We start from the raw sequence: 26,890 nt of genomic DNA, 5'->3' as shown, positions 1-26,890 counted from the left end.
TAAGTCTGCTGCCAATCGAATATTTTTACCATTGTACGTTACAGACTTCTTTTCCCGGGCTGCTTTCAGGATCCTTTCTTTGTCACTAAGACTTGTAAATTTTACTATTAGGTGACGGGGTGTGGACCTATTCTTATTGATTTTGAGGGGGGTTCTCTGAACCTCCTGGATTTTGATGCTTGTTCCCTTTGCCATATTGGGGAAATTCTCTCCAATAATTCTCTCCAACATACCTTCTGCTCCCCTCTCTGTTTCCTCTTCTTCTGGAATCCCAATTATTCTAATGTTGTTTCGTCTTATGGTGTCACTTATCTCTTGAATTCTCCCCTCGTGGTCCAGTAGCTGTTTGTCCCTCTTTTGCTCAGCTTCTTTATTCTCTGTCATTTGGTCTTCTATATCGCTAATTCTTTCTTCTGCCTCATTTATCCTAGCAGTGAGAGCCTCGACTTTTGGTTGCACCTCATTAATAGCTTTTTTGATTTCAACTTGGTTAGATTTTAGTTCTTTTATTTCTCCAGAAAGGGCTTTTATATCTCCCGAGAGGGTTGTTTTAATATCTTCCATGCCTTTTTCAAGCCCGGCTAGAACCTTGAGAATCGTCATTCTGAACTCTAGATCTGACATATTACCAATGTCTGGATTGATTAGGTCCCTAGCCTTTGGTACTGCTTCTTGTTCTTTTTTTTGTTGTGAATTTTTCTGCCTTGTCATTTTGTCCAGATAAGAGTATATGAAGGAGCAAGTAAAATACTAAAAGAGTGGCAACAACCCCAGGAAAATATGCTTTAGCCAAATCAGAAGAGATCCCAAATCGTGAGGGGGGAGAAAGGGGATAAAAAGCGGTTCAGAAAGAAAAAAAAAAAAAAACTATTAAAAAAAGAAAGCCGATAAAGAAAATATATAAAAAGGAAAAATATATATATATATATTAGATAAACTATTTAAAAAAGTTAAGAAAATGGTAAAAGTTAAAAAAATTTAGCAGAAGAAGAGAAAAAGAAAAAAAAATTGAAAAAGAAAAAAAAATTAAATTAACTGCAAGGCTAAAGAATCATGGGGAGAAAGCCATGAGTTCCGTGCTTTGCTTTCTTCTCCTCTGGAATTCCGCCGCTCTCCTTGGTATTGAAACTGCACTCCTGGGTAGGTGAACTTGTTCCTGGCTGGGTTTCCCATTGATCTTCTGGGGGAGGGGCCTGTTGTAGTGATTCTCAAACGTCTTTTCCCCAGGCGGAGTTGCACCGCCCTTACCCTGGGCCGGGCTGAGTAATCTGCTCGGGTTTGCTGGGTTTGCTTTCGGGAGCTTTTCTTCCCTGAGCGCTTTCCATAGAGTTCCGGAGGACAGGAATGAAGATGGCGGCCTCACGGTCTCCGGCCAGGAGGAGCCGAGAGCCCGGGGCCCCACTCCTCAGTGCACCCTCAGAGAACAGCGCCCAATGACTCCCGTCACCCTGGCCTCCGGCCGTGCTCCGAGCTGACCAAGCCTGTGACCGGTTCAAGGCAACCCCAAGCTGAGAGTCACTCCTCGGCTCTGTCTCTGTAGCCAGCTTCCCCGTTCTAATACCGGTAAGCTCTGGGACACTCAGATACCCCCAATCCTTCTGCGACACTGCCGGACCTGAGGCTGCGCTGACCCCGCCTGGGCTTCACCTCTGGAGCGATGTCCCTCAGCGGAACAGACTTTTAAAAGTCCTGATTTTGCTCCGTTGCTCCGCCGCTCGCCGGGAGCCGGCCCCTCCCCCCGCGGTCTATCTTCCAGTCGCTTTGGATTCACTTCTCCGCCAGTCCTACCTTTCAGAGAGTGGTTGATTTTCTGTTTCTAGAATTGCTGTTCTTCTTCTCTTCGATCTCCTGTTGGATTTGTAGGTGTTTGCAATCTTTAGATAAGCTATTTAGCTGATCTCCTGCTACCCAACGTAGTCTCAGCCTGCTACTTCTCCGCCATCTTGACCTCTACCTACCTATTTCCATCATAATATTAATTTGATTATTGTTTGTTTCCATCCACTCCAATGTCCTCCAGGAAAGCGGGACCTGTGTCTGTCCGATTTGGGGCCATATCCGTGCCTGGAGCAGAACTTGGCACATAATACTCTATAAGGGTGGGGCGCCTAGATGGCTCAGTGGGTTAAAGCCTCTGCCTTCAGTTCAGGTCATGATCCCAGGGTCCTGGGATTGAGCCCCACATCGGGCTCTCTGCTCAGCAGGGAGCCTGCTTCCTCCTCTCTCTCTCTCTGCCTGCCTCTCTGCCTACTTGTGATCTCTGTCTGTCAAATAAATAAATAAAATCTTAAAAAAAATACTCTATAAGGGTTTATTGAAGGAGACAACTAAAAAAATACCCACTTCATAGTATGTTGTGAAGAATAAATGGTGTGTCCATCAGCCTGTGTTTGCCCAATTAAAAATGAGGTTTTATGGTCTCATGAAACAGGCAGATGCTCTTGATTCTGTGACTCAGTTGTTCTAATGTCTCTGCAGGTTTTTTTGGCCTTTGTCTTAGGGTTGCAAGATGATTACTGTAGCTCCAGGCATCAAGTCCACATTCCAGGCTAAGGGAAGGAGAAGGAAGTTAGAGTTTAGGAAGACCTTCAATCACATTTTTCCTTTTCTCAGGAAGGTGGGTTTCCCTAGAAGTCTAACAGCAAATTTCTGCTCTGATCTCCTTGTGTAGAAATGGGTCGCAAGGACACCCCAGAAACTAGGGGACCTGGAAAGTGACTCTATGGCGAGGTGAGGAAGGAATGAGGGGATTAGGGACAGAGATGCAGTATCTGCCCCAAATGGGGTCTTGTATATGTAAAGCACTGGGAGAAAACTAAGCCTTCAGAAAGGGACACCTATTCTTATAATTGTTAATTCACAATTAATATTTATATTATTACTATTAATTTTATTATTAACATACTAATTTTATATTAATATTATCACTGAAAGCTTTACAATCACTATGATCCTGTTGGCACCAGACTTTGGACTTTGGAACCACTGGGCACTGAGGTGCCCATATCCCAATGGTCTCCCTCCCTCCCTCCTTATTCTGTTCAAAGCACTGAAGCCCTTTAAAAAAAAAAAAAACCCACATTTTTCCACCGTAAGCCACATCCTGCTCTCATTAAATCCATCCTCAGTGACTTAGCCAGACCCTGCTCCCTCCCGGAAGCAGGTAGGAGACCGTATAAATCAAAGGTCCCTCGGGCCCATCAGCAGGTCAACGTCAACAGTTCCTCCAAGGACACTGAGATGAAAACACAAGAGCCAACCGCAAGTCTTGGGCAGACCTTGGAGTGGCTGAGAAAGGAGCTGGTAAGGCTTTGCATTTCTTTTTACCTGATCACTCCACTCCATATCTTCCCAGGTTCCTTGGGACCCTCCCTTTTCGGACCCCCCCAGCTGGGGCAGAGGCTGCAGCAAGGGTGTAGGTCCTGCGGCCCCCACCCTGCCACCCCGGGGATACCAACCATAAGGCACACAATGGCTGTCTCCGGGGCTGGGATAAGTAGGTCATGGCCTATATAGGAGGCGGCTCTGGGTGCAGTGGCGGCCAGACTGGCCTTGGAATCACACCACGTCCTGGGAGTGCACCCAGCTCTGCTACTGTGTGGCCTCTGCCAGTGGCCTTACCTCTGTGAGCCTCAGTTTCCTTACTATACAATGGGGATGACAACAGGACCAACACTGCCGGCATTATTTTACTAGTATGGGAAGGAGGCAGGTGTAATGCACTTCGTGTCAGCTTGGCTATTACCACCATTGCCCAGGACGACATGGAGCACACCCACTGTCCTAACCCAGACCCTCTAGAAAGCAGAAGCCCACACAAGGATTGGGGTACTAATGATTTATTTGGAGAGACAGCCCAGACAGTGAGAGGGGAGGAAACAGGGAGTGGCAGCAAAGGGTAGTGCCATGTGAGGCCACGTACCATGCGACTAAGCAGGCCACCACTTTGCAAGGGGCCTCAAGAGGCCCGGCGCTCTTTCAGCAGCTGGTTTTCCTGGCCAGAGGCTTCTCTGCAGGGATGGAAGGGGAGCTGCACCTGGGGAGAGGGAAGAAGAGGAACTCTGCCTGCCCAGATCACTCCTGTCTCCTGTTCCTTGTGGTAGAGACCCACCCCATAGGCCTCAACTTTCCTGAATTTCTGGGTTATGTTACTTGGTCCCTTGGGGACTGCTGAAGAAGCCCAGCTTTATGCCCCTCTTTGTGCCATTTTCTCCAAGTCCAAAAATAGAGGAATGCCCCCCAAAGTGCATGGGGATAGCAGTCAAAAGAGAGAAGTGGTTCAGGGAACCTCAAAAAACACCCAGGGTTTGGATCCCAATAGTCCAGCTTCTCAGGGGAGAGACCCATGGAATTATCCAAAGACAACCTTTCTCGGTTGCCAGGTGACCCAGCTGGGACCCAGTCCTATCCTCACCCTAGTGGGTAGGGCTGACCCAGTAGGACTTCTCAGGGGACCAGGGGACTCCTGCAGCAGGAGGGACAGCTTCTCACAATCCACAGGGATCCAGAGGCTGGACAGGGGTCTCTCTCATGCTCCCCTAAACAATGGGCTCCCACGCTGAGTCTGCTTGGTGCCTGAACCCAAAGGGCCAATATCCACCTGATAAGGTCTCCCTCTCTCTCACCATGTGAAGAGGGAAAACAAGGCAGGGCTGGGGGAAGCCCACATAGGGCATAGACTCCCAGGGTCAAGCACCTCCCTCCGCATGATGCCAAGAGATGGGAGTCTTGAGTTTCCACTTACGGATGCCAGCTTGTACACTGCCCAGGCGAGCCCGTTTTGTCCTCGATCACATGGGATTTACCTGACTCCTTAAGGGCACCTAAGCCCAGCCAAGAGGCTCCATTTGACTGACAGGGAAGGATCAATATTGGGCAGTGACTTCATGCAGGAGAAGGGACAAATCGGTAACACTGAACTACCATGGACCAAAGTCCGATGCTCTCCCCTCCCTTATAAGATGGGGATCATGGAAGCCCCAAAGACCTGGTGGGATCTAAAAGAGGGGAGAGAACTGGCACCATCTTGTGACAAGACAAACCAGTCTGATGCACTCAGTGGCACTCATTCAGAGGCAGGAAAGAACTTTCCATACAGAACTTGAGCAAACTGAGCCCAGAGCTCTCTCACCCCATGAGATGGGATATCGCCCTCCTGGGGAAGCCAGTTTGCTCAGGGTTCACGGCCCTCAATTCCAAGGGCATGGAGTCTCCCACCTCCCTTACCACTGCTTCCCCGCTGGGTGCATTCTTGCGAGCCTGGGCCCAGAGCTGGCACTAAAGGTTGAAAGATAAAAATATGTGGGAGGAAAACCCTAAAATTGAGAAAACACAGACTTAATGTTTTCCCAAGAATTTGGGAAGGGGTGGCCCTGCTACCACACTCATTGCAGCCTGGGGAGCCCCCGGCATTCTCGGGAGGTGGTTCTCCCTCCTTCCATCTACTCTGTTGGACGGCCGACTTCTGCTGGCATGTAGGAAATGGCCTTTATCTTCACACCTGTGAAGTAATTAGTTTGTCATGAAAAAAAACGCTATTCTAGTGGGAAAATAATGTTGATAACTACCTCTGGAAAGACAGACAGAAGGGACGCTGTTCCCAGAGGCGCCCCTGGGAAGCAGACTGAGTTGCTGGAGGGGGTGGAATGAAGTGGGGGAAACTTCCCCACAGGCTCTTTTGTAGCTTCTCAATTTTGGATCATGTGTGAGAATTACTTAGTTGGAAACGGAAAGTTTTAACGTCATATTATGTGACCAGTGTGGAATGAAGGACACATTTTTAGTGTTTACTTAATGCACTTAAAAAGAACAATGGTAAACTCTTTATGATAGAAAACTGCTGGATTCTCCTATCTGCTTCTGCCTGCCATCAGATACCACATTACACATCATGTGCCTTCTGGAAAATTCCACTGTAGTCTCGTAAAAGGATAAAAGGGCAGATAATATCTTAGTATTGTAATGAAAGTCTTTTTTACCTCCTTGAACCCCTGAATGTTTCTGGGATCCAAGGGTTCCCTGGGCCTTATGTTGAGGATCACATAACATATTAATATATGTTAATAATTTGCAAAGGGTTCCTGCCTGCCGGTAGATTGCACTACACTTTATTTTAATATGAAGTCACTTTCACCTTATTCCAATAAAGCGATTTGTTTGTTGCAGTGAGAATTAAAGCATACAGTGAGGGTGTAAATAAGAATAACATTTGAGGGGGAGGAGTCAAGATGGCGGAGAAGTAGCAGGCTGAGACTATTTCAGGTAGCGGGAGATCAGCTAGATAGCTTATCTAAAGATTGCAAACACCTACAAATCCAACGGGAGATCGAAGAGAAGAAGAACAGCAATTCTAGAAACAGAAAATCAACCACTCTCTGAAAGGTAGGACTGGCGGAGAAGTGAATCCAAAGTGACTGGAAGATAGACCGCGGGGGGAGGGGCCGGCTCCCGGGGAGTGGCGGAGCAACGGAGCACAAAATTGGGACTTTTAAGTCTGTTCCGCTGAGGGACATCGCTCCAGAGGCTTAACCGGGGTGAAGCCCAGGAGGGGTCAGCGCGGCCTCAGGTCCTGCAGGGTCACAGAAGGATCGGGGGTGTCTGAGTGTCGCAGAGCTTACCGGTATTAGAACGGGGAAGCCGGCTACAGAGAGAGCCGAGGAGTGAGCTCTAAGCTCAGGGTTACCTTGAACCGGTCGCAGGCTCGGTCAGCTCAGAGCGCGGCCGGAGGCCAGGGTGACAGGAGTCATTGGGCGCTGTTCTCTGAGGGCGCACTGAGGAGTGGGGCCCCGGGCTCTCGGCTCCTCCGGGCCGGAGACCGGGAGGCCACCATCTTCATTCCCGTCTTCCGAAACTCTACGGAAAGCGCTCAGGGAACAAAAGCTCCCGAAAGCAAACCCAGCAAACCCGAGCAGATTACTCAGCCCGGCCCGGGGTAAGGGCGGTGCAACTCCGCCTGGGGCAAAGACGCTTGAGAATCACTACAACAGGCCCCTCCCCCAGAAGATCAATGGGAAACCCAGCCAGGAACAAGTTCACCTACCCAGGAGTGCAGTTTCAATACCAAGGAGAGCGGCGGAATTCCAGAGGAGAAGAAGGCAAAGCACGGAACTCATGGCTTTCTCCCCATGATTCTTTAGCCTTGCAGTTAATTTAATTTTTTTTTCTTTTTCAATTTTTTTTCTCTTCTTCTGCTAATTTTTTTTAACCTTTACCATTTTCTTAACTTTTTTAAATGGTTTATCTAATATATATATATATATATATTTTTTTTTACCTTTTTATATATTTTCTTTATCAGCTTTCTTTTTTTAATAGTTTTTTTTTTTTTTTCTTTCTGAACCGCTTTTTATCCCCTTTCTCCCCCCTCACGATTTGGGATCTCTTCTGATTTGGCTAAAGCATATTTTCCTGGGGTTGTTGCCACTCTTTTAGTATTTTACTTGCTCCTTCATATACTCTTATCTGGACAAAATGACAAGGCAGAAAAATTCACAACAAAAAAAAGAACAAGAAGCAGTACCAAAGGCTAGGGACCTAATCAATCCAGACATTGGTAATATGTCAGATCTAGAGTTCAGAATGACGATTCTCAAGGTTCTAGCCGGGCTTGAAAAAGGCATGGAAGATATTAAAACAACCCTCTCGGGAGATATAAAAGCCCTTTCTGGAGAAATAAAAGAACTAAAATCTAACCAAGTTGAAATCAAAAAAGCTATTAATGAGGTGCAACCAAAAGTTGAGGCTCTCACTGCTAGGATAAATGAGGCAGAAGAAAGAATTAGCGATATAGAAGACCAAATGACAGAGAATAAAGAAGCTGAGCAAAAGAGGGACAAACAGCTACTGGACCACGAGGGGAGAATTCAAGAGATAAGTGACACCATAAGACGAAACAACATTAGAATAATTGGGATTCCAGAAGAAGAGGAAACAGAGAGGGGAGCAGAAGGTATGTTGGAGAGAATTATTGGAGAGAATTTCCCCAATATGGCAAAGGGAACAAGCATCAAAATCCAGGAGGTTCAGAGAACCCCCCTCAAAATCAATAAGAATAGGTCCACACCCCGTCACCTAATAGTAAAATTTACAAGTCTTAGTGACAAAGAAAGGATCCTGAAAGCAGCCCGGGAAAAGAAGTCTGTAACGTACAATGGTAAAAATATTCGATTGGCAGCAGACTTATCCACAGAGACCTGGCAGGCCAGAAAGAGCTGGCATGATATATTCAGAGTACTAAACGAGAAAAACATGCAGCCAAGAATACTATATCCAGCTAGGCTATCATTGAAAATAGAAGGAGAGATTAAAAGCTTCCAGGACAAACAAAAACTGAAAGAATTTGCAAATACCAAACCAGCTCTACAGGAAATATTGAAAGGGGTCCTCTAAGCAAAGAGAGACCCTAAAAGTAGTAGATCAGAAAGAAACAGAGACAATATACCATAACAGTCACCTTACAGGCAATACAATGGCACTAAATTCATATCTCTCAATACTCACCCTGAATGTTAATGGGCTAAATGCCCCAATCAAAAGACACAGGGTATCAGAATGGATCAAAAAACAAAACCCGGGGCGCCTGGGTGGCTCAGTGGGTTAAAGCCTCTGCCTTCAGCTCAAGTCGTGATCCCAGGGTCCTGGGATCGAGCCCCACATCGGGCTCTCTGCTCAGCAGGGAGCCTGCTTCCTCCTCTCTCTGACTGTCTCTCTGCCTGCTTGTAATCTCTGTCTGTCAAATAAATAAATAAAATCTTTAAAAAACAAAACCCATCTATATGATGCCTACAAGAAACTCATCTTAAACCCGAAGACACCTCCAGGTTTAAAGTGAGGGGGTGGAAAAGAATTTACCATGCTAATGGACATCAGAAGAAAGCAGGAGTGGCAATCTTTATATCAGATCAATTAGATTTTAAGCCAAAGACTATAATAAGCGATGAGGAAGGACACTATATCATACTCAAAGGAACTGTCCAACAAGAAGATCTAACAATTTTAAATATCTATGCCCCTAATGTGGGAGCAGCCAACTATATAAACCAATTAATAACAAAATCAAAGAAACACATCGACAAGAATACAATAATAGTAGGGGATTTTAACACTCCCCTCACTGAAATGGACAGATCATCCAAGCAAAAGATCAACGAGGAAATCAAGGCCTTAAATGACACACTGGACCAGATGGACATCACAGATATATTCAGAACATTTCATCCCAAAGCAACAGAATACACATTCTTCTCTAGTGCACATGGAACATTCTCCAGAATAGATCACATTCTTGGTCCTAAATCAAGTCTCAACCGGTATCAAAAGATTGGGATCATTCCCTGCATATTTTCAGACCACAATGCTCTAAAGCTAGAACTCAATAACGAGAGGAAATTTGGAAAGAACCCAAATACATGGAGACTAAACAGCATCCTTCTAAAGAATGAATGGGTCAATCAGGAAATTAAAGAAGAATTGAAAAAATTTATGGAAACAAATGATAATGAAAACACAACGGTTCAGAATCTGTGGGACACAACAAAGGCAGTCCTGAGAGGAAGATATATAGCGGTACAAGCCTTTCTCAAGAAACAAGAAAGGTCTCAGGTACACAACCTAAGCCTACACCTAAAGGAGCTGGAGAAAGAACAAGAAAGAAACCCTAAACCCAGCAGGAGAAGAGAAATCATAAAGATCAGAGCAGAAATCAATGAAATAGAAACCAAAAAACCAATAGAACAAATCAACGAAACTAGGAGCTGGTTCTTTGAAAGAATTAAAAAGATTGATAACCCCCTGGGCAGACTTATCAAAAAGAAAAGAGAAAGGACCCAAATAAATAAAATCATGAATGAAAGAGGAGAGATCACAACGAACACCAAAGAAATACAGACAATTATAAGAACATACTATGAGCAACTCTACGCCAACAAATTTGACAATCTGGAAGAAATGGATGCATTCCTAGAGACATATAAACTACCACAACTGAACCAGGAAGAAATAGAAAGCCTGAACAGACCCATAACCAGTAAGGAGATTGAAACAGTCATCAAAAATCTCCAAACAAACAAAAGCCCAGGGCCAGATGGCTTCCCGGGGGAATTCTACCAAACATTTAAAGAAGAACTAATTCCTATTCTCCTGAAACTGTTCCAAAAAATAGAAATAGAAGGAAAACTTCCAAACTCATTTTATGAGGCCAGCATCACCTTGATCCCAAAACCAGACAAGGATCCCATCAAAAAAGAGAACTACAGACCAATATCCTTGATGAACACAGATGCAAAAATTCTCGCCAAAATACTAGCCAATAGGATTCAACAGTACATTAGAAGGATTATTCACCACGACCAAGTGGGATTTATTCCAGGGCTGCAAGGTTGGTTCAACATCCGCAAATCAATCAATGTGATACAACACATTAATAAAAGAAAGAACAAGAACCATATGATACTCTCCATAGATGCTGAAAAAGCATTTGACAAAGTACAGCATCCCTTCCTGATCAAAACTCTTCACAGTGTAGGGATAGATGGCACATACCTCAATATTATCAAAGCCATCTATGAAAAACCCACCGCAAATATCATTCTCAATGGAGAAAACTGAAAGCTTTTCCGCTAAGGTCAGGAACACGGCAGGGATGTCCGTTATCACCACTGCTATTCAACATAGTACTAGAAGTCCTAGCCTCAGCAATCAGACAACAAAAGGAAATTAAAGGCATCCAAATCGGCAAAGAAGAAGTCAAACTATCACTCTTTGCAGATGATATGATACTATATGTGGAAAACCCAAAAGACTCCACTCCAAAACTGCTAGAACTTGTACAGGAATTCAGTAAAGTGTCAGGATATAAAATCAATGCACAGAAATCAGCTGCATTTCTCTACACCAACAACAAGACAGAAGAAAGAGAAATTAAGGAGGCCATCCCATTTACAATTGCACCCAAAACTATAAGATACCTAGGAATAAACCTAACCAAAGAGACTAAGAATCTATACACAGAAAACTATAAAGTACTCATGAAAGAAATTGAGGAAGACACAAAGAAATGGAAAAATGTTCCATGCTCCTGGATTGGAAGAATAAATATTGTGAAAATGTCTATGCTACCTAAAGCAATCTACACATTTAATGCAATTCCTATCAAAGTACCATCCATTTTTTTCAAAGAAATGGAACAAATAATCCTAAAATTCATATGGAACCAGAGAAGACCTCGAATAGCCAAAGGAATATTGAAAAAGAAAGCCAAAGTTGGTGGCATCACAATTCCGGACTTCAAGCTCTATTACAAAGCTGTCATCATCAAGACAGCATGGTACTGGCACAAAAACAGACACATAGATCAATGGAGCAGAATAGAGAGCCCAGAAATGGACCCTCAACTCTATGGTCAACTCATCTTCGACAAAGCAGGAAAGAATGCCCAATGGAAAAAAGACAGCCTCTTCAACAAATGGTGTTGGGAAAATTGGACAGCCACATGCAGAAAAATGAAATTGGATCATTTCCTTACACCACACGCGAAAATAGACTCAAAATGGATGAAGGATCTCAATGTGAGAAAGGAATCCATCAAAATCCTCGAAGAGAACACAGGCAGCAACCTCTTCGACCTCAGCCGCAGCAACATCTTCCTAGGAACATCACCAAAGGCAAGGGAAGCAAGGGCAAAAACGAACTATTGGGATTTTATCAAGATCAAAAGCTTTTGCACAGCAAAGGAAACAGTGAACAAAACCAAAAGACAACTGACAGAATGGGAGACGATATTTGCAAATGACATATCAGATAAAGGGCTAGTGTCCAAAATCTATAAAGAACTTAGCAAACTCAACACCCAAAGAACAAATAATCCAATCAAGAAATGGGCAGAGGACATGAACAGACATTTCTGCAAAGAAGACATCCAGATGGCCAACAGACACATGAAAAAGTGCTCCACATCACTTGGCATCAGGGAAATACAAATCAAAACCACCATGAGATATCACCTCACACCAGTCAGAATGGCTAAAATTAACAAGTCAGGAAATGACAGATGCTGGCGAGGATGCGGAGAAAGGGGAACCCTCCTACACTGTTGGTGGGAATGCAAGCTGGTGCAACCACTGTGGAAAACAGCATGGAGGTTCCTCAAAATGTTGAAAATAGAACTACCCTGTGACCCAGCCATTGCACTGCTGGGTATTTACCCTAAAGATACAAACTTAGTGATCCGAAGGGGCACGTGCACCCGAATGTTTATAGCAGCAATGTCTACAATAGCCAAACTATGGAAAGAACCTAGATGTCCATCAACAGACGAATGGATAAAGAAGATGTGGTATATATACACAATGGAATACTATGCAGCCATCAAAAGAAATGAAATCTTGCCATTTGCGACGACGTGGATGGAACTAGAGGGTATCATGCTTAGCGAAATAAGTCAATCGGAGAAAGACAACTATCATATGATCTCCCTGATATGAGGGAGAGGAGATGCAACATGCGGGGTTGAGGGGGTAGGAGAAGAGTAAATGAAACAAGATGGGATTGGGAGGGAGACAAACCATAAGTGACTCTTAATCTCACAAAACAAACTGAGGGTTGATGGGGGGAGGGGGGTTGGGAGAGGGGTGGTGGGGTTGTGGATATTGGGGAGGGTATGTGCTATGGTGAGTGCTGTGTGTAAACCTGGCGATTTGCAGACCTGTACCCCTGGGGATAAAAATATCTGTTTATAAAAAATAAAATATAAAAAAAATAAATTAAAAAAAAAGAATAACATTTGATGATGATGATGAAAATGATCACAGGGCTTGGTAGTTGAGCATCTCATATTTTAGAGATTTATTTATTTGAGAGAGAGTGTGTGAGTATGGGGGCAGAGGGAGAGGGAGAGAGTGAGTGAATCTCAAGCAGACTGCATGCTGAGCACAGAGCAGGATACAGGGCTCAATCCCATGACCCTGAGATCATGACCTGAGCCCAAATCAAGAGTCCGAGGCCGAACCTACTGAGCCACCCAGGCGCCTGGAGCATCTCATATTTTAAAACATAGACTGGCTCATTTAGTCCTCCTAAGAGCCTTGAAAGGTAAGAAGTTTGCTTTCCACTTTGCAGATAAAGAAACTGAGGCTTGGGTGGACATGACTTCTGTGAGGCTGTGGGTCTGTCTCCAATGAGACTGTGATGGGAATAAGTTTTCTGGGAAACGCCCAGCCCCCTCACACTGATTCTCTCTCCTAGGCAGAGATGCAAGTTCAAGACCAGAGACTCCTGCTCACACTGAGGCATCTTCACAGTGTCCTGGAGGAGCTGCGCACTGAGAGTGTCCACTGGGAGGACTCCAGGTCCAGTGGAGGGACGTCCCCCGTCAGAGCTCGAGCAGGCTCTGAAACCAGGGGCCGTCCTCCCATCTCTACCAAGAGGCTCGCCCAGCTCCTCCAAGGGGCGGACAGCAGACGAAGCTCCCTCCCTTAACTGGCTGGGCTGACCCCCCCCCCCCCCCCGCTTGAACCTTCCCACCACTTGTCCAAACTTTGTGATGTTGCTGGGGGGAGAGCACTGCAGTGGGAGTCAGGGAGCCAGGGCTCTGGGTTCTTCTCTGCCGTCATCCACGGTGTATCCCTAAACCTGTCACTCAACTCTTCTGTTGCTCCTCCAGGTTTTTGGTGAGTCACAAATAAGGTATCAGATGTTGACTTGCTTCTCAAACACTGGCCTCTGGCCAGCACCAGGACAGCGATCTCCTCAAGGTGATCATTAGAACAGAGAAAGAACTCAGTGTGTGCCCAGGATGTCTCCTGTTACTATGGTGAAAAACAGACCCCGCCCCATCATAGTGACTCCGCAATTGTTTTCTGTCTTCCCAGGAGGCCTCCCCTTTCCTCTGTCTGAAAGCCACAGACCCCATTACCAATCTGGCCCTACCAATGGGCATGTGACCAGGCCTGGCCAATAATATCTCGCGATCATCCTAACAACTTGATTGGCCCAACCGGGGACCATGTGACTCAACAGAGCCAATCACAGCCCTTCTCTGGGATCCTTCTCTGTGATCCCTCTCTGGACGTTCTTGCCACTGGAGTTGCAAGGGCCACATGCACCTGCCGGGTGAAGAAGACCTGAGCTCAGTAGCAAGGAAAGAGAGGTGGAGGGAGGGCCATGGAGAGCTGGCAGAGAGGAAGGTGCTGGTTTCAGGCCCTAGTTCTGTTACTTCTGCATTCTTTCCAGTGACAGAAACCTGTAAGTCCCATGACTGCCGTCCTCCACCACACACACTTTAGGTTTTGCTTAAGCCGATTTGAGGAGGGTTGCCCTCCTGTGTAACAGAAAGGATCGGGAGGAACACAGTCCGGATGTTCAAAGATGCAAAGAGAAATGCTGAAGAAAAGGGCATTTTGCTCACTCAGGGTTGACAGCAATAGCTCTGTGACCACAGACCCAGTCTTTTCTCAGTTGTGTGGGTTGCTGGCCTCATCACTTTGATAGACTCTATCTGCCTAAGAAAGACTTTAAGTAAGACAGCCGAAAATTTAAAAAGCCTCATGTTAAGATGGTCCAGTTACTGGTAGGACTTTTGTTTTTGGAAAATCCACTTGCATGTTGTTAGAATATCATTTTTATGGCTTTGAAAAAGTAAACCCATTGTATACAGAGGCAAAGGGGGGAGGAGTGTTTTATGTACAATGTTTATAGTCAGATTAACCTGGGATTTTAATACAATATTTGATAATGTAAAAAAGTATTTGTCCATAAATAGCTGAGTGGGTAGACAGAATGGGGTATATACATGAAATGGAATGTCGGTCCTTGAAAAGGAAGGAAATTCTGGCATGTGCTACAACATGGGTGACCCTTGAAGACATGATGCTAAGTGCCAGGAGCCAGTCACAGAAGGACATTGTACGATTCCATTTATATGAGGCAACTGGAGTAGTCAAATCCATAGAAACAGAGAGTAGAAGGGTGGTGGCCAGGAGCTCAGGGAGGGGACAATGGGGAGTTAGTGTCTAAAGGTAACATTGACCTTATGCTATGTTTTATCACAGCTAAAAATAAATACTTAAAAAAAATACCTGTTCTGTGATGCTGGGACTGGGACCCCAAAAACCACCTTTCTGTGTTAACCAGCTGCTCTGGGGTAGACTTTGTGAGTCTTTGCCAACAAGCAAGGTGAGGCTGTAGGGACACCGCTAGAGCAGAGAGAAAGAACTTGCTCCTTCATCTCAGTTCTTGGCAACTGCCGTGGGCCCCAGGTCCTGGGAGCACCAGCCAGGAGGGCTTCTTCTCACAGCAGCTCTTCCCTTCTCAAGGTTCTAGGTCCCAGCCCTGAAGGGCCCTTCTCCCAAAGCCAGAGACACCAGCTCCAGATGGCCTGAACCTCCATCCTTAAAGCCTGGTTCCTGCCACATCTGGACCTTCTTGGGTGGGTGAGACACGAGCCCCAGCTGAGCAGAGTGCCCTTCTCGAATATCTGAAGTTTACTCCCCAGGGCTCCTCCACTGTTTCTAAATGTTAATAATTTCAGTCGCTTTTCTTTTTATCCTCAGCCCTGGCGCTACCTTCATTCTATCTTTGAGTTCTTTTTATAACCCTTCAGTCACCTAGTTAACAACTTTATACCTAGTTAGCAATTTTTTTAAATTTTAATGTAATTTAATTTATAGTGAGTGAGCGCACATATGAGCAAGAGCAGAGCTGTGTGTGGTGGGGGGGGGAATGCAGACAATCTCAAGCAGACCCCTCTGAGTGTGGAGCCCGACACAGGGCTCAGTCTCATCACCCTGAGATCGTGACCTGAGCCAAAACCAAGAGTAGGACGCTTAACTGACTGAGCCACCCAGGCGCCCCAACAATTCTTTACGTTAAATTTTCTCCCTTAAATAACTGAGGTGACTTCTGTCCCTGCCTGTTTCTGACTGACACAGCTCTGGCTAGTCCTACCAGTGTTGCTGGGATCACTGATGTCTATGTCCCTTGGTGCACAGGAACATGAGTTTCTCTAGGGCGTGTAACGGAGGGTTGAACTGGAGGTAGGTGAACGCTCAAGTTTACAAGAAACCTATTGTCCAGAGTGGGACACTCCCACTCTCAAAAGCAGTGTCTCAGAGTCCCTGTTGCTCCACATTCTCACCAACACTTGATGTTATCAGTCTTCATTGTTGCCAAGAGAGTGGGTGTAAAATGGTATCACAGTGTGATCTTAACGTGCATGCTTCTGATTATAAACCTGGTTGTTAACCTGAATTCTCATTCCAGCTCCACCATTTATTTACCTTATTTTTTAAAAGATTTTATTGATTTATTTTTGAGAGGGAGCAACAGAGAGTGAGCACAAGCAGGGAGAGTGGCAGGTAGAGGAAGAGGCTCCCCATTGAGCAAGGAGTCCCATTAAGGACTTGATCCCAGAACCCCAAGATCATGACCTGAGCAAAAGGCAGATGCTTCACTGATTGAGCCACCAAGGCATCCCGACTCATTTTTTTCAATTAGTCCCTCAACCTCTCTGAGCCTCAGTTATCTCATTTGGAAAAAAAAAAAAAAAGTTAATATCTGCCTCCTGAGATGATTGTACAGATTAAATGAAAAAATGCATAGAAATCACTTGACCCAGCACTTGGCATTGGAAAGGCTAATAAATGGCAACTTGTCGTTACTGTCGTGTGATTATGTACTGACTTGTGAAACTGTGACTATTACAGATAGACAAGCTTGTTGGCAACCATCGTGGAGCGAGATATCTGCCCATCCGTGTAAAGCGAAGGACACTGGTCTGCCATGCCCAAGCCCAGTGTCAACTACCAGCACCCACCACCCCTCCCAGCTTCCCACAGCTGGGCCCCCCAGACCAAAAACCCCTGCCAAGTGTCCCTCTACCAATCTAGGAAGATAGACCTGGTACCCCTGAGCCTGTCTCCTCTGCTAGGGTATATGTTGTTTTCCAAGAACCCACATCTGGAACCAAGGTTCAGCTCCTGATGCCCGGTCAGAGCAAACTCAGCCCAAGCTTAGTGGGGCATGGAGGCTTGGAGTGGAAGTGGCACCTTCAGCATGGGCTCCTAGAGGGCTGGGCTGGAAATCACATATGTTCAGAACAGACAGTAAGCACCAGAGGGAGCGTGGGGCCATGGTTTCAGAAAGGGAAATCCAGTGTTTTCTCTGCTAAAGCAGCAGAACAAGACTATACACCCAAGCCTCGCATCCAAGAGTGAGGAGAGGATGGGACAGAGGTGTGGAAAAAAAAGACGAGGTTGGAAGCTAAAAAATGAGGAGCAAGAAGAAGAACCATTCAGGATGCGATAGCCAGGGCAGGTTAGGACAGGCAGCTCAGGACTTACACTGTTACTGATGAGAAATGATCAGAGGCTCACTTTTGTGTGGTGCCAGCTTCCAGTCCTGGGCTTGGTGTGACACCGTGCAGGGCCCTGTGTTCTCGTGGGCCACAGGCTGTCCCCAAGCTTAAAACAATGACAATCATTTTACTATTGCAACAACCCGTCCTTATTATAGTAGATCATATTGCCCACATTTCTGGGGATTGGCGGGGCTCAGCTGGTGGCCCTTGCCGCAGGTCCCCCAGGTGGGTACAGTCAGATGGTGGCTGTCCCTTATTCGTGTGCCTGGCAGCGGCTACTGGCTATTGCCGGGGATCTCACGTGCGGCTGTCAGCTGGAACATCTACACGGGCTGCCTCCATGTGGCCTCACAGAGTGGTGGCTGGTGCCAGGAACAAGCATCCAAGCAGTCAGAGGGTAGCTCTATGGCCTTTATGACATAGCTTCAGAAGTCACACCATGTCACCGCTCTGCATTCCTTGCAGAAGTCAGACACTAAGACCAGCTCATATTCAAGAGGAAGAGAATTCAACTCCGCCTCTTGAGAGGAGGGCATAAAGAGTTGGCAGGCATGATTTAAAACCAGCACACCAGAAGGGCCAGAGATCTTTCAAGGGGGGCATGGACTGCAAGGACCAGGCACTAACTCAGGCGGGGCTTGCGGTAGAGACAGGCAGCATAATAGGAGAGGGAGAATGTCCTCACCATCCAGGAGCAGAAACTCTTGGCAGTGGAGGATATGCCTGGGTCTACAAAAGTTCACTCTGTTGTCCCCAGCTTTCCAGTGCCACAACGTGGTACTGACAGGTGGGCTCAGCTCTGCTACTATGACAGACCCTGGCATCTCAGTGTCCACTTCTTGCTCACACCACGTGTGCAGGTGGGTTGGGGAATGTGCTCCGGCTCAGGGACCCAGCCACCATCCAGGATGTCACGGGATGTCACAGCAGGTGAGATACACCTGGAGAGTCAGTCACTGGCTATTTGACGCATCAGCCAAGAAGGCATAGGTGTCCCTTCTGCCCACAGCCCATTGGCTAGACTTGGTCATGTGGTCTGTCCCAGCAAAAGGCTGGGACTGGTAGGGAGTCGATGGGGATCGCCCCCTCGCCCCTCCACCCCAGATGCACGTCCATTCTCTCTCCACAGATTAGCTGTCCACCCTGTCAGAGCCAGTCCTCATTGGTCTCTCATCAGAAGCTCCTTGGGCACGGGTTTGAAATGCTGACACCTGGGTGCCATCCTGGCCTGCTGAGTCTGAGCTGCTGGATGGGGGCCTGGGGACGGAGTCTGCATGCCCCTACCTGCTGCTCCACCATCCAGCGCAAGTCTGAGAACCAGGGCTATATCCTGGTTCTACCCTGTGCCTTCCGCTTCCCGTAACTATGCCTCCTGGGTTTTACTTTCTGGTCTTCCCTCTGCATCTTTTCAGTCTCCACTGTGACCGCGAAAGATTTGCCCTCCTGCTACATCTCTGCGTCAAAGTCCTTACAGAGGGAATCTGATGGATCTGCTCAAATTTTGACACCTGGACACATTGTAAGTTGTTAGTGTAGTGTAGGGTAGTGTAGGTTATTCTTCCCTACCCCTCCGACTCTTCCTCCCCACCTTTCTCATTCGTCATCTGTACACAGTGATATGATGTAGGGATTAAGAGGGAGGGCTTTGACACCAGGCTGCCTGGCTTTGAATCCCAGGTCTGCTACTTACTAGGTCTGTGACTTTAGGCAAATCACTTTTCTTGCCTCAGTTTACTCCTCGATCAAGTGGGGATAATAACAGTTACCTGATGGGCTACTGAGCAAATGAAATGTGCTAACATGACCTTGGCACATAAATTTCAGCTATTATAATTAATAACAGCTACCATTTGGAGCAGCCGGGTGGCTCCATCAGTTAAGCGTCCAACTCTTCATTTCAGCTCAGGTCATGATCTCTGGGTCGTGAGATTAAGCCCCACCTCGAGCTCTGTGCTGGGCATGAAGCGTGCTTGAGATTTCTCTCTCTCCCTAGGCCCCTCTCCCTGCCCCATGTACACACACTCTCTCTTTCATAATTAAATAAACCTTAAAAAAAAATAACAGCTACCATTTTTAAATCAGTCTGGAGCCTGGAGCCTCACTGCTTCTGTTCAAATCCTAGTCACTAATTATGTGTCCTTGGGCAAGTTGTTAGACTCTCTGTACCTCAGTTTCACCATCTGTAGAATGGGAATAATAGTATTTCCTACTTCCTGAGGTTGTGGTGAGGAACAAATGAGTTGATAAAGTCAAACTTTTACCATAGTGCCTGCCATCTAATAAGGGCTGTGTACATGCCACGTAAGCTATTCATTTTCATTGGTAATCACTCCCCCTAACTACCAGCACCATATGAAATACTGTAAAGATCTTATTGCACTCAATCCACTCGATGGCTCTGCAAGAGTGATATTACATCTCCATTTTATGGATGAAGGAACTGAGGTTTAGTGGAGCTAAGTTGACCAGAACAACACAATGAGTCAAGGTCAGCAGTGGCATTCAATGTCTAGGCGGATGTATCTCTTGCCCGAGCAGAGCTTTTATGCATGGGGTGACAGGCTCTTCTGATCAACAGTTGCAGGAGGGCTGCCCTAGGAGAGAGGAGGCAGAAACGTCGGGCTCAGGTACTCCATCTTCCTGCCCTTGGACAAGAGGGACTGTGAGTGGGAGGGGAAGTCAGACACATCCTAAGACAACCCCTGTGGAATCACCATGTTTAGGAAGCTGACCCAGAATCTGGTGTCCTCAGTCAGGTACCTGTTTTGTGTCCCCAGCGCCTCTTGAGCCCCAGCTCTTAAGTGGAGTCCTGCCTTTCCCCTGCCTGTCCTGCCTCAGACCCGCAGGCCCCAGTGCTGCTCCTGTGTCACTGAACCCATCAGTGTCAGTGGACCAGAATCAAGGTGTCAACCAGACCTCTATTCCCTCCAGACACCCTAGAAGAGAGTGTGTTCCTGGCCTCTCCTAGCTTCTGGTGGCCACAGCCCTCCTGGTGACCTGCTTGAGGCCACATCACTCCCATCTCTGCTCTGTCTTCCCCTGGTCCTCTCCTCTGTGTGAGAACTCTCCCTCTGCCTTCCTCTGACAAGAGGATATATGAGTACCTCTAGAGCCCACCAGAATAATCCAGGATAATCTTATCTCAAGATCCTTAACTCTATCACATCTCTGAAGACATCCCCCCCCTTCTTTTATCCATGTAAAGTAACATTCACAAATGCCAGGGATGAAGGTGTGAGGGTCACTTTTCAGCTACCGCTGTAGGTGATCAACGAAAGGGAATTTCCCTCCCATCCCTTCTGGAAATCATGTTCTGGCCAATATTTAGGGCAAAGAAAAACTCTGTATGGCTGGGGAGTGCTTTGGGCCCTGTCAGAAGGAGGACACATACTTACTGACTATCTATGCACAGACACCAAAACATATCATCTGGCTAGGGACCGCATATTAATATTCCCATTTGACAGAGGAGAAAACGGAGGCTCTGTGAGATAATGGAAAATATTTATTGATCTGTGCCCCTGGTTCCTGGTAGAGAGCTTCTCAGTCCCTTGTAATCTCTTAAGGGATAAGAGCTCTAGGATCATCTCTTGTTCCAATATTTGTCTTTGACCCCATCCCTGACGCAGAGCATCTAAAATCCCTTGTAAATTCCAATGTGATAAGAGCACTAGAGGCATCTTTTGCTCTAATGAGGCGATTCTGGTCGGCTCCTGGGTGGCTGGCTCCTGGATGGGGGCTGGTCACCAAAAAGACAAAGCCATGAATACAAAATTTGGAATTTTCAGTGCCCCACTCCCATCCTCCAGAGAGGACAGGGAGCTGGAAATGGAGCTCATAATTGATAGTGCCTATGTGAGGAAGCCTCCATGAAATCCCAATGCTAGGGGGTTGGGGGAACTTCGAGATTGGTGAACACAGCCATGCACCAGAGGGTGACATACTCCAGTGCCACAGGAATAGAAGCTTCTGTGCTGGGGACCCTCCCAGACCTCATCCTATGTGTCTCTCTTCCTCTGGCTCGTCATCTGCATCCTTTAATTAGCTGGTAAAGGTAAGTAAGCATTTCCTGACCTCTGTGAGCCATTCTATGAAATTAACTGAACCAGGGAAGGGGTCATGAGATTCTCCAATCTGTAGCCAAACCAGACAGAAGTTCTAAGGACATCTGAAATGGGGAAGAATAGTCTGTGGGTCTAAGCCCTTCACCTGTGGGATCTCCAGGTAGATAGTGTCAAAACTGAGTTAAATTCGAGGGCATCCAACTGGTATCATAGAGAATTGCTGGGAGTGGTGGGGAGAGGGGTGGGCGGAGAACCACACCTTTCATGACCACAAGTGCCAAAAGTGTTCTATGTATAAATAAAGGAGAAACACATAGGAGGTGTGGAGAACTGGGGTTCTCCCCACTCAGAAGGAAAAGATCACGTTTTTCTATCAAGAACCAAAGAGCAATAGCCAAGGAAGCAAATGCAGGACAGTCGAGAGCAAATTAAACCAGCGGTTCAAAGTTTGATATTTGACAGTTTTTTGCATTCCTTCCCAGGCTGGCAGACTGGGGTAACTACTCTGTGCATGGGCGCCACCTGGTGTCCACACAGAGTAATTCCTCCAGAACCTGCCTGTTCTGGGGTGTAAGGACTGGTTCCTTCACTACCTGCTTTCCTGGTGTGGGACATCTTACTGGGAGCACCACGGAAGATGAGGTTTTCTGGTCCTCGAGCTCTGGGTTTGAATTTCAGCTCTGCCACTGACTGAGTGACCTAGGGCAAGTCATTTCTCCTCTGATCCCCCATTTAACCTTAACTCTAAAATGAAAATGACACCTCTCCAAGCTGCGGAAAGGATTTTGAAAAAGTGCTTTGTAAACTGGGAATAATTGGAGGCAATGGAAATAAGCATTATCTGCAGTTGAATAGGACTGGATTCACTTTTAAAAATTTGAATTGTGCACTTGCTGTAAGCCAGGCGATATTCTGGATGTGGGAATGTAGTAATGAATCAAACAGACAAAATGTACGTTTTCACGTACTTAACATTCTAGCATTCCAGTTTCTGAGTCATTCATTCATCTACAGATATTTTTTCTGATATTACTATGTGTCAGGTACTTTTCTAAGCGGTGGGTGTAGAGGGAATCCAATATGGCTAAGGACAGGAAGCAAGGGGAAGCAGGTTGAACAGGGACAGGACCAGGTTTTGTGGAGGCCTGAAGCTTTTAAAATCTAGGGTACTCTTTTCTTAAAGAAACAGAATACAAGTCCTAAATACAGAACTAGGCTAGAAAGGGAATATTTAAAAGAAGAAATAACAAATTACAGCTTATAAAACTGACCACTATCACAAACACCATACATTCTAGAGACATTGAATATTATTTTTAATAATCAGTTCCATCATATAGTTCTATAATAATTTTTCTCTGCATTTTTGCTGTGTATTCTTTGATCATCCAGTCATAAAACAATGATTTTATTGTCTTTGTAGAAAAGGAAGATAATTCAGCCTTTACAAGATTAACTTTTTTTGTGGCTAGTTTAAACAATTTTCTTTAAGTTGTAAAGCTTAATGCCATGTAAAATTTTCAGAATATTGTCAGATTTGGGAAAACTTCTAAATTTCTTTTATGTCCGAGCTGTGAGTCTTATGCACAGTAGGGACCAATGGCAAGTACTCTTGAGTTGACCCCACCTTGACCAGTTGGTCAGAATCAACCCCCAAAAGATGAACTTTTTATCCTGTCAGTATTTCATGTTAAATAAGGGAGAAATTTTTTTTTAAGATTTTATTTATTTATTTCACAGAGAGAGAAATCACAAGTAGGCAGAGCAGCAGGCAGAAAGAAAGGGGGGAAACAGTCTCGCCACAGAGCAAAGAGCCCGATGCGGGACTCGATCCCAGGACCCTGAGATCATGACCTGAGCCAAAGGCAGAGGCTTAACACACTGAGTCACCCAGGTGTCCCACGAGGGAGAAATTTTAATCTTTTCCCAATGAATTTTCTAATTCACTCCTTTAAATTAGCTAGACTATTAAATAATCCAGGTCTATGTTTTACTTTGATTTGAAATGTACCCATTCCTCTTAATGAATCACTACTTTTGTTATGATCTGCAGGCCATTTTATCAGTAAGCACCAGACATTGCTAGGGCAGAAGCGCTAAGAAAGACATGACACAGTGCGATGAGGTCACAAAACACCCAACTTCACGCACGGATGTACTAGCTGTTTGTAATCCTGCCATGAGTTTGCTACATGGCCTATAAACCCAGGAGCCCGATATTTCTAGTTTGTGCAATTCCTACTAGAAAGGAAGAAAAAACATATAGTGCATTTTTAATTGCCTATACTGCCTGCCACTATATTTCTGACGGGCAAGGACGTCTGCTTTAACTAGGCTTTGCTGAGAACCAAATCCTCTGCTTATAGTTTAATATGTCTGATGACTGTGAGCGTTATTCATAGACTAGCTTCTGGCTCTGTATGTTTCAAATCTTATTTTCCACCCACGATGTACTTACTCTTGATGCTGGGTCCCAAATATGATGTATGGCTTGCACCTTCGTGTCACAGTACGGGATGAGTCAGCAGTGGCTAGTAGGAGTACTCCTGGAAGAATTCCCACACTGAGAAGGATGGCAGTGACCTGACTATAGAGAAAAACAACTGTGAACCATATAAATGGATCCCTCTTGTCTTAGTCTTTTTGGGCTGCTGCTATAAGACTACCACTGACACTTCTAGAGGCTGGGAAGTCCAAGATTCAGGTGCTAACACATTCCACGTCTGGTGAGACCCTGCTTCCCACTTCACAGACACCTCTTCTCGTTGTGTCCCCACTTAGTGGAAGGGGTGAGAGGGCTTGGCAGGGTCTCTTTTATAAGGACACTAATCTCATTCATGAGGACTCCGCCCTCATGGCTTCATCACCTCCCAAAGCCCCACCACCTAATACCATCACATCGGGGGTTAGGAATTCAACATATGAACTTTGGGGGGATGCAACCATTCAGTCCAAAACATCTCTGAGCCAAAATTAATTGTACGCCTGACTCAACTCTGCCTTAACTGTGTGAAAATTAGTAACAGGGAACCTCACTAAAATGGAGTGGGGAGGTTTTGGCAGGGGGAGCTTCACACCCTACTACTCAAGTCAGTTACAGTCCCAGCAGGAAGAGCCAGACTTGACCTTGGACATGGATACTACTCTACTCTTCAGGTGGAGGAAGAGACATTTTCCTTATCCCTCCAGCAACAGCTCAGCCAATAAAAAGCCACCATATTTCAAACTCCCAGTTTAGGTCATGACAGCCTTTCCAAGTTACCCCCTTTCTCCTTAAAAAAGCATGCCCCTCACCTGTTCCCAGGACATGCCTACAGTTCTTCTGCTGCGTATTCATTCTTTGGCGGGTATAATAACTGGCAGTTTATATTTTTAAGGTTAACAGCTACATCCGTCAGGTACCCCACTGCCACCAAGGTTCTGGGATGGGTGGAGAGCTGGGGGTGGAAGGAGACATCAACCTTCAAAGGATTGCAGTTAAATATCTTACTTCTGCAATGTTTACAAAAACATACACCCAGATGAACACATTGCTATGTTTTATCCAGGGCCCTGGAGGGACCCACGCAAGCACAAGGGCCCTGAACCTGAAAATTGACTATTGTCAAGATAAAACCACCTGCATGAAATGGAGAGAGAATAATAAGGGGGAGACTATGCAGGACCCTGCAGTTTTTAGGAAGGAGTTTGGATTTTATTCTAAGAGCAACAGGAAAACATAGAGGGCTTTAAGGGAGGAATACAGGTTGTAATGTGATTTGATTTATATTGTTCAAAGCCTGCTCTGGCTTCAGTGCGGACAGTGGGCTTAAGGGAGGCAAGTAACATGAGGGACACTGCTGAGGAGGCTGGGGGACCTTTTCCAGGAGGGAGGTGGCTTAGATGAGGGTGGGCTGGGTAGAGGTGGTGAGAAGTGGTAGTGTGAAGGTGAGGGGTGGGCTTGCTGATGGACTGACATTAAGTAGAGGTGAGGTGGGCATCAAGGTTGTCTTCCAGATATTCTCTTGAATGGTTGCTGTGACACCATCCCGAGGTAGGAAAATGGGAGCTAGACTTTGAATCCTGTCTCTACCATTCCCAGATCCGTGATCCAGGACAGGTCACGTTTTCTTTTTGGGTCATCTCCTTATTGCAAAATGGGGAAAACTAACAGCTACCTTGTGAGGTTGAAGAGTACTAAAAACCACAGGGGCACCTGGGTGGCTCAGTTGGGTGGGGGTCTGCCTTCGGCTCAGGTCATGATCCCAGGACACTGGGATCGAGCCCTGCAACAGGCTCCCTGCTCCTAATGGGGAGTCTGCTTCTCCTTCTGACACTCCCCCTGTTTCTGCTCTCTCTTTCTCTCTGTCAAATAAATAAATCAAATTTAAAAAAAAAATAGGGGCACCTTGGTGGCTCAGGTTATGATCTTCAGGTCCTGGGATCAATCCTTGCATTGGGCTCCCTGCTCAGTAGGGAGCCTGCTTCCTTGTCTCCCTCTGCCTTTCTTTCTCCTTGTACTCTCTGTCTCTCTCTCAAATAAATAAATAAAATCTTTTTTAAAATAAAAGAAAAAGGAAAACCCAGGCCCAAAATTATACCACTTAGGCTGAGTGCCTAAATTGGGACTTAATGAGCTAAGTGCAGTTTCAACCTCTCCCAGAAATGTAGTTTTAACTGGTCAGTCAGGAATTTTCTGATGGGTACACTTGAGGCTGCCACAGGAACCCTCTCCATCCCCCCCAGCAAAAGATGAGTTAATCTGCACAGTAAGATCCCTTGCCCTTGCCCCTAAGTGAAAGCAATCTTGCCTGAAACAAACCTTGTCTTTTACTGACTCTCATGCCACACTGCTTTTCCATAAAAACCTACTTTGTACTTTTCCTACTTCCTAGATGGGGTGCTGCCTGATTCATGAATCGTTTAATAAAGCCAATTAGATTTTTTTTAATGTACCTGGTTGCATAGGTGTTATTTAACATGAGTAAATGAGACAATCTATGAGGAGGAGCCTGGGACGTTATCAATAACCTATATATTGGATGCCCTTGTTCTTCCAGGGTTTATTAGTATTTACTATGAACCTCAAGGGAGGAAACCAGCCTTGGATCCTTATTCTGTGGAATGATTTTTATTACGTTCTAGCAATTGTCTTTGGCTATTGAAAGCTGTGATATTCCCAGGCAGGAAAATAACTGCTGTCCCTAAAGGGTGGGTCAATGTGGTTGATCTTTTTAATAATGACAGTAATAATAGCTGATGTTTCTTGAGCATTTATTATTGCCAGGTTCTTTACATGCTTCGTCTCATTTATCTCTGACAATACCTACGGCACAGGTACTTTTATTAGCATCATTTCCACTTCACAGATGAGAAAACCTGAGGTTTAAGTGATTAAATAATTTCTCCAGGGACCTCTCAGGTAGTTAGTGGAAGAGAGGAGAGTCCATCCTAGGGATCCAGAGCCCAGGCGTGGTCACACCACCTTTCACAATTG

At 45.8% G+C, this 26,890-nt stretch overlaps 1 protein-coding gene across 1 annotated transcript; it reads left to right on the top strand.

The window, feature by feature from the left end:
- Nucleotides 1–3,144: 3,144 nt before the first annotated feature.
- On the top strand, nt 3,145–13,913 carry C9H20orf202 (chromosome 9 C20orf202 homolog). The gene is made up of 2 exons (XM_047743642.1): nt 3,145–3,303; nt 13,240–13,913. Exons 1-2 carry the CDS (start codon nt 3,241–3,243, stop codon nt 13,471–13,473), a joined length of 297 nt encoding a protein of 98 aa, XP_047599598.1. The 5' UTR covers nt 3,145–3,240; the 3' UTR covers nt 13,474–13,913.
- Nucleotides 13,914–26,890: the final 12,977 nt, after the last annotated feature.

This window comes from Lutra lutra, chromosome 9 (genome assembly GCF_902655055.1).
Source record: "Lutra lutra chromosome 9, mLutLut1.2, whole genome shotgun sequence".
NCBI lineage: Eukaryota > Metazoa > Chordata > Mammalia > Carnivora > Mustelidae > Lutra > Lutra lutra.
Note: the sequence above shows the minus strand (reverse complement) of the source record. Positions and strands in the feature narration are given on the sequence as shown.